At 47.9% G+C, this 7,955-nt stretch overlaps 1 protein-coding gene across 14 annotated transcripts in view; it reads left to right on the top strand.

The window, feature by feature from the left end:
• The window catches only part of DYSF (dysferlin), a 215,241-nt gene that overhangs the window by 23,676 nt on the left and 183,610 nt on the right, over positions 1-7,955 (top strand). For all 14 annotated transcript variants that reach the window (XM_012807420.1, XM_012807419.1, XM_012807414.1 and 11 more), the window contains exons 2-3: positions 471-526; positions 1,439-1,530. In XM_012807420.1, the coding sequence (XP_012662874.1) occupies positions 471-526; positions 1,439-1,530 (148 nt within the window). The remainder of the gene's footprint in view (positions 1-470; positions 527-1,438; positions 1,531-7,955) is intronic.

Here is a 7,955-nt window from a genome sequence, read left to right as displayed (position 1 = left end):
TTTTTTTGTGGCAGTTTTACATGGCCAGGTTTGAACCTGCCACCCTCGGTATGTGGGGCCGGCGCCCTTCCCACTGAGCCGCAGGCGCCGCCCAAGATGGGTGCTTTCAAAAGGAAAATAAAGTATTTTCTAGGAAGACTATTCATTTCTAGAATCAGAATATTTACAATTACAAAATTTTATTTACAGAGCCAAAGCTAACAATAGCAAACTCATTAAGGAGGGTCTGCGTGTTTTCTTTTAGAACCATCTTTCTGATTGGCTGTTTCGTGGTTCTGCAGCTGACAGAGGTTGTGTGATTGGCCCTGGGCATTCACTGCAGACTGGTGGGATTCTCAGGGAATTTGTTGGTTTTATGAGATTTCCTTAGACGGCTAAGCTGAAGTGTGTGTCTCAGAAGCCGAATTTGCTTCTGAGGAAGGGGCAGGGTATGACGTGTCCTTCCACTTTCCCTTTTGTGTCTCTTGTAGGGGTGAAGAAGAGAACCAAAGTCATCAAGAACAGCGTGAACCCCGTGTGGAATGAGGTCTGTGAATTTTTTCACTCTCCCTCCTTTTCTTTCTCTCTGCTGCCATTGTCTCTGCTTATGGAGAAGTTAGGGGGCTTATGGAGAAGGTGGCTTTCTCAGTGGTGTCCTTGAGCGGGAGGGAGCAGAGTGCCAGCTAAGTCCTCCTAGCTCTAGGGACCTGGGAGGAGGGTTGTGGCCTGGTCCGCCAAGTAAATGGAGAGAAGTAGGCATTTTTTGTCTCTGTTTCTCAGTTGTCTTAGCCTATGGAGGGTATTTAGGACTCTGTTGCCTGCCTGTCTCCCTCACACAGGCTGTTCTCCCTGCCCAGAGTTCACCTCCTCCCACAGCCCTCCTTGATTAACCAGGTCCTCTTCTGGCTGTTGGCTTCTGTCCCTTTAACCACCTCCCTGAAAATAGAACTCACTGGTAGTCGCTTGCAAGCTCTGACTGCCTTGCATGGATGGGGTGGGGTATGCACAAGGAAGCCTTTGCTCTGACGAGGGGCGTGGGGCTCCGGCTGGGCCTACCCAAATGTGGGTAGGTAGTACCAAAAGTGGCACTAAACTGTGCTGCCCACCAGGGGCCTGGCTTCTGGATGAACACAATGATCTTAGTCCCTGGGAATCCTGCGGGGTCACCTGGCATTTTCCCAGCCCTGTTCCTGTCCTGGTTAGGGGTCGGTTGGAATTGACTTGGGAGAGGGGGCTGTTAGAGTCTGCCCTCTTTCTCTCCATTTTGCTTTTAGCTCTGTCACCACCGAGGCTCTGGAGCTCTGGTACTCATCTATCCATCTATTCATCCATCCATCCATCCATTCTTCCATCTGTCCGTCCTTCCACCCAAGCTCTATTCAGTGCATGAGGGTGAACCAGGTGCAGTCTCTTCTCCTAGGGGCCATAGGTTAAGATGCCTTTTCTCCTTTTCTTCCAGGGTTTTGAGTGGGACCTTAAGGGCATCCCCCTGGACCAGGGTTCTGAACTTCACGTGGTGGTCAAAGATCATGAGACGATGGGGAGGAACAGGTGAGGTGGGCTGGGGGCTCTGTGGCTTGAAGGTGCAGGTACATGTGAACTGCAGAATCAGGGCCTCAGAGAGCTGGGATTTCAATTCAGCCCTTATAAGGATTGCCTTTCTAGTCCCATGGTAGATGCAGGGAGAAGCCTAGCTATGGCCTCAGGAACTTGGCTGTGGGTAAAGCTGAGTTGCCCAGGCTGCAGTGGAGGGAAGATGGGCTTGACATTTGCCAAGACAGTATGTGCCCCAGGGAGCAGGAAGGCTCACCTCCGGCTGCTGCAGCCCAGAGGCTCCTGGGGCAGGCTGTCTCTCCCTTCCCAGTTTGGGCTGGTGAGGGCAGTGGCACCTCCAGGAGTCAGGCAGGAAAAGCAAAGCAGCAACTAGCAGGGAGCTATTGAGGAAGGCTTTGTGGGAGAAGTAGAACTCGAGGTGAGATTTGTAGTTTAGAAGTCAGAACCTGGCTAACCTTGACTGGGCACTTTCCTGCAGTGGACTTTCTGTTGAGTATTTCATGCACTTGGTGGGGAGGGTTTCCTAGTGGGGGGAATAGGTGGAGCAAAAGTATGGTGGCAAAAGTAGGCTCTCTAGGCAGAAAATGGGTCCTTTCTCTTGCCATTGACCTCTTGGGCCATGTACAGGATGGGGTGGGAGGACCAGGCCAACCTGCAAATTGATGGACCTGCTGGTGGTGGTGGGTGGTGGTGGCTGGTGGTGGGCTGGGAGACACAAGCCATGGAGATGCATGTGATGTAGTTTGGATGTCATGGCAGGTATTCAGTGGCCCCTGCAGGTGTGACAGGGTGTGCTGTATTCAGTGCTGCTTGTGCTAGTTATTGAGGTCTCGGCATAAGTGCCGGCCATGAGCTTTCTGTTCTGTGACTCACTCGCAGGGGAGCCTTTGTTTGGAAACTGGGTCAGCTGGTGTCTGAGGCCTGGAAGCCTATGTTCTCTAGGTTGGGGGACAAGAGCAGGGGAAAGGAAGAGGAGGATTCAGGAACCTAAGGAAGGCAGATGAGGATCTTACAGGTGGGACCCAGCTAACGACATGTGTGGCCCATTGAGAAGGGAGCAGTGGGGCTGGACTGCTGGTGTTGGGGATGTCTCCATTGCCAGGCCAAGGATAATAATAGCAAAACCATACAACTGATATCTGCCAAAAGCCTAGCCAAGTGGTTGGCCCTGTGCTGAGTCTTATATACAAGAACTTTTTCAATCAGTTAGCTACTACTGTACACTGTCATCCTCACAGATGGGGACACTGAGACTCCAAGAGATTGAGTAATTTTCTTAAAGGCTAGTGATGGTGATGGTGGAGTGGGGACTGGAGGTTAGGTTTTTACAACACGCTGGACATGTCAATCTCTGAGCCCCTTGCACCTCTCAAAGGCCCCTGGAAACCCCCAGTGGGTGCTGGACCCTTCTGGAGAGTTCGGTTCCCCTGATGATGTTGAAGTTGAGAGCTTAGTTGAGGGGTAGGCAAGACAGTTAGTTACTGCGGGGCACACAGAGGAAACACACATTTCATTTTCATTATCATATTCAGCATTTTTACGGGCCCTGTGGGGAGATTTCTCTCCTGTGGGGAGATTTCTAAGACCAGGGAGGCAGGATGAGAGCAGGAGCTATGAACATATTTATGATCAATTCAAGGGCCAGGCTGGCTCTCAGGGTGACAGTGGGTCAGGGCCACATATGGGCTATCCTTGCGGGTCAGAAGTTACCTGGGTGCAGGATGCATTGAAATTCGGGGCTCTTGTGGGTGTCTTCTGGCTGGTGGGGGGGAGCTGGCTCACTCAACAACAGTTCCTGCAAGACCAGTTGACTGCAGGGCTAGCTTGCTGGAAGTCAGTTTCTCAGACATTGACATGCTGAAGTGCTAATTCACTAAACTTACCAATTTAGCAGAAACTTCTTTCTGATATAACTGCTGGATGTAATTTTTAATTTTTCTGAACACCTCTCAATTTTAGATTTCTAGCAATTAAAAATTAAGTTTTACTTAAACTGAATTGAAATTTAAACTTACATTCCTAAATACCTGAAGAATATCAGAGGCTGCCAAAACAACACTGTCCTGGGAGGAAAGGGTTGAATTTTGGCCTTGTGCTGGGAGCTAATGGGCCATCTCCAGAGCCATTTAGTATGGAGCCTCTGGGGGCAGGGTACCTGCAGGGAGTTCTGTGATGCCCCATGATTACACCACAACGTACTTTCACCTTACACATGAAATGTGAGAAAAGAATCAGGGACTAGAAACGTTAAAATTCTAAAACTACTTAAATAAAAAATATACCAAGACGTGACAAGAACAAACAAGTGACATGTTAAGTTTTGAAAGAAAACGCAAGATTATTGGAGAATTCAGTTCAATGAGCTTTTTAAAGTAAATGCCTCCTCCCTGCCCGCAAGTTGTCACTGTCAGGAAGCAAATAGTGACACGGGGTTGGGGCTGGTCGTGACTGTTGCTGTCTTCAAGTGGGGTGCCATGCAGCCACCCATTCATTTCTGGGGGTCCTGGGATGTCTTGTGAGTTCACATGGGCGGTTGTTAACTCTTTGCCCACCTTTGCCTAGCCTCTTCTCCCTCTATCTGCTTCTAGATGTCCCGGCAACGCCTCCTCATTCCTTCCAAGTCTTTCCCCAAACCTCTGTCTCCACAAGTCTATTTTGCTTCTTTTCCTTCCGGCTCCCCTTTCATTTTTTTCTCCTCCTCAGTTCCCACCCGCGTTCTCTCTCTCTTCTGGTGGCTTCTGGGGTATTTGGCCCTTCTGTGTTTTCCCTGATGACCTCTGGCAGTGTTTGGGTGACTGCATTAGACCAGACCAGAGAAGCCCTCCACACTTCAGGAAGGGAGCCTCTGTCTAGGAGCTGCCTCTGGGCCTCTTGGCACCCACCCACCAGAGGGGTAGCCCTAAGACTTAGGGACCTCTGAGCCAACTTCAGGGGAAGCTGGGGGAGATGATTCTGGTCCCCGACTGGGTGTTTTGGCTGCTAAGATGTTCACCCCAGGAGTTCCTAATCCAGGCCACACAACGGCGTCACCTGGGCAGCTTTTGTACATGCCAGTGCCTAGGTCCAGTGGAAGTCCTGATTTAATTGATTCAGGGCAGGGCCAATGTGGCATCACCAACTCCTCAGATGCCAGGGGTTTGCTTTGTTTGGTCTGTGCTAAAAGCCACTGACCCCGACTCCAGAACAATGCTGCCCACTAGAACTCTCTGAGATGATGACAGTGTTGTATCTGTGTTGACTAGGGTAACTGAGAAACTAAATCTTAAATTTTACTTATTTTTGATTAACTACAATTTTACTTTGTTTGATTAACTACATGTGGCTATTGGCTACTGTGTTGGACAGAGCCATTCTGGATGTTTAGAACAGCATTCCAACCCTCTGGCTGTCTTAAAATGGCCTAGGAAAGTCTAATCCTGCCAACATAATGTATTCATTTTATCATAGTGACTCTAGTTGTCAAATTTATTATGATGTCCATCTGGCAAATAAATCTACATTCTTAACTCCTGTTATTAAACAGATTTTCTAAAGTCAATTAAATAAAATAAATAGTTTTGGACACACGTACACACACACAAAAATGGCCTAGGAACTTTAAAAATACCAATGTCTGGGCTCTACATCAAGCTGATTAAATAAGAACCTCTGGAGGGGGCTGTGGGTGTTACCAAGGGAGGCTATTGTGTACGCACTGAATTAGAGCAATGCCAACACTTCTGAAAGGACTCTCTCTTGATTTTTTCATGGATTAGCTAAGAAATACAAATGGTCACTCTTACAATTGTGCATGTAATTGTTGACAAAACAATTACTATGAAATGATCATGGCTGAAGCTGAACGTGATAAAATTGCTAAAGAAATGAAAAACACACTGAGGATCTTGTTGATAACTGTGAATGATGACCTGGGAAAATTGGACTTAATAGAAATAATTCCATAAACGAAAACTCAAGACAGCAAGGAGTAGTATTTGATAAAACTTGATATGGACCGAATATAAAAAATAAAAATCCCAATTTTTATTTCTTAAATCTGTGTTGGGAAATTTAAACAGAGAATAATTGTTCCCCATGAAAACAACTCTGATAAAATGAAAATAAAGATGATAAAAGAGAAATAGTTTAATTGCATCATATAGAAGACGTATCAACAGCATCAACACGTTAAACTGGCTTAATTTAATTTATTCTGGAAAATGTCTGCCCAGTGGAAATTAGTGAATGCAGGCGTATTGTCTATTTAAAATTTTGCTAAATATAAATAGAAACACGGAAGCAAAAATCTCTATAGGGTCAAAACATTCACCTGGCCAAACACTGGAGTCAAAATGAAGCCCATCTTGGCTGCAGTAACTCACTAGCTTCAGGCCTAACCAGGCTCTGGGGCAGGGGGACCAGAGTCAGCCCAGTTAAAGGAGGAGGTCCCGAATCTTGAATGTAACATGCTAATATTAAATTATGATGCATGGTTTGTCTCAGATGCAAACGTAACTGGGCAGCTTGTATTTTGTCTGGTCAGTCTACCCTGCTGCTTTAAACAAGCAGTGTAGGAGACTCACATTCACACCATGATCAGTGGGAGGCACTGATCTTTAAGGGAGGTACAGCTTCTTTAAAGCCTTAAAGAAGCTTTCCTCTAGGTGTTCATGGTGGCATTTTCTTTGGAACAGTGTGATCCCCTCACTACCTTTTATTGACTTGGTGATGCTGTAAAGTGAGGCATTGGGACCTGTTACCTACACACAGATGCTTGTTTGCTTTCACCTTCCCTGTGGTCTGAGCATTAATCACGGCACCTGAAAATGGCTGGGGACCCTGGAGGCCACTGGGGAACCTTCCTGAGTGCCAGTGCTCCCTTTCCTTCCTTCTCCTCCCCCACATTGAGCCACATGGCCTGGTCTGGTAGAATGAATATGGACGTCGAGAAGAGCCAAGGTCTAGTTCCAGCAGCTGTGTGGCCACCGGCAGGTCATCTCAACTCCTTGAGCCTTGCTGTCTTCTCCCCTTAGGGAGTATTCAATCACAATGCAATGTTGAAGGGGCCCGGCTCAATGGGTGCTGCCAGTGAGTCCTTTTCCCTCATCCTTTGTGGTCCCTCCTACTGGAAAAGGACTAAATCCTACTAATTCACAGGTAGGCAGGTGTGGTTTAATATTTCCCTCTTTCTTTTTTTTTGAGACAGAGCCTCAAGCTGTTGCCCTGGGTAGAGTGCTGTGGCATCACAGCTCATAGCAACCTCCAACTCCTGGGCTTAAGCGAGTCTCTTGCCTCAGTCTCCCAAGTAGCTGGGAGTACAGGCACCTGCCACAACACTCAGCCATTATTTGTTTGGCAGGCCCAGGCTGGATTCGAACCCGCCAGCTCTGGTGTATGTGGCTGGTGCCTTAGCCGCTTGAGCTACAGGCTCCGAGCCTATTTCCCTCTTTCTTAGGAACGTGGGGGATGCTGCTTTATAGCCCAGCCAGGGGAGAGGAACCTGAATCCTTAAGGAAATTGTGGGCTTCCTGGTCTGTAAGTGCAGCCTTTTGACTGAATCCAAATTTTACAGAACAAATCCTTTCATTAAAAGAGGTGCAGCAGAGAATGATAAAGATTTTCTTGCTTCCTTTTCTGCTTAAAAAAGAAGAATCTTGAAATCAGATTCAAGAAGGGAAGCGCTAACATTGAGCATCCAGGCACCACAGTAGGCTACCAGAAGATATTTTGGGAATGGTGGGTCTTTCTGACATAGTTTACTCTCTCCTATGAGGACATCTCTGAGCCAGAGTAGGCCTTGGTGCCCCCAGGATGGCGGTTAGGGTGGCTTGATGCCTCCTGTAACAATGAGCTTACTATGTGGGGTTTCCTAGGAAGGAGACAATAGGACGTGCGTATTGGTCCTTTAGAGTAGGAATGTACTGAAGACGGCAGAGGCACTATGGGAGGGGGACTGGTCAGCTGGGGCCAGTCACCCACACCTGCCATGTACTGATGGAATTGAGGGGTTCTGTGCTGGGAGGAGCAGGTGGTCTGGAGCCCCCAGCCTGTTGACTGGAGCTGAGCAGGCCAATGGTGGTGGCTTGAGAAGGAGGGTCAAGGGCTTTGCTGTGGGACCTCACTTTGAGGTCCTATCCTGGTACTGTTTGTGACCTGGACCTCTCTGAACCTCTGTCTCCTCATCAGGGCAATGACAATGAGTGCCTATGTTGCAATTGTAAAAAATGACACACTGAATGTATGTCAAATGCCTACTTAGTGCTAGGAATATTAAAGGTGTTCAGAATATGGGTTCTGGCTCGGCACCTGTGGCTCAAGAGGCTAAGGCGCCAGCCACATACACCTAAGGTGGCAGGTTTGAATCCAGCCTGGGCCCGCCAAACAACAATAATGGCTGCAACCAAAAAATAGCCGGGCATTGTGGTGGGCGCTTGTGGTCCCAG

The sequence above is a fragment of the Otolemur garnettii genome, unplaced genomic scaffold (genome assembly GCF_000181295.1).
Source record: "Otolemur garnettii isolate 467f Iridium unplaced genomic scaffold, OtoGar3 scaffold00068, whole genome shotgun sequence".
Classification (NCBI taxonomy): Eukaryota; Metazoa; Chordata; class Mammalia; order Primates; family Galagidae; genus Otolemur; species Otolemur garnettii.
The sequence above is the reverse complement of the archived record's forward strand: the minus strand, read 5'-3'. Positions and strand labels throughout refer to the sequence as shown.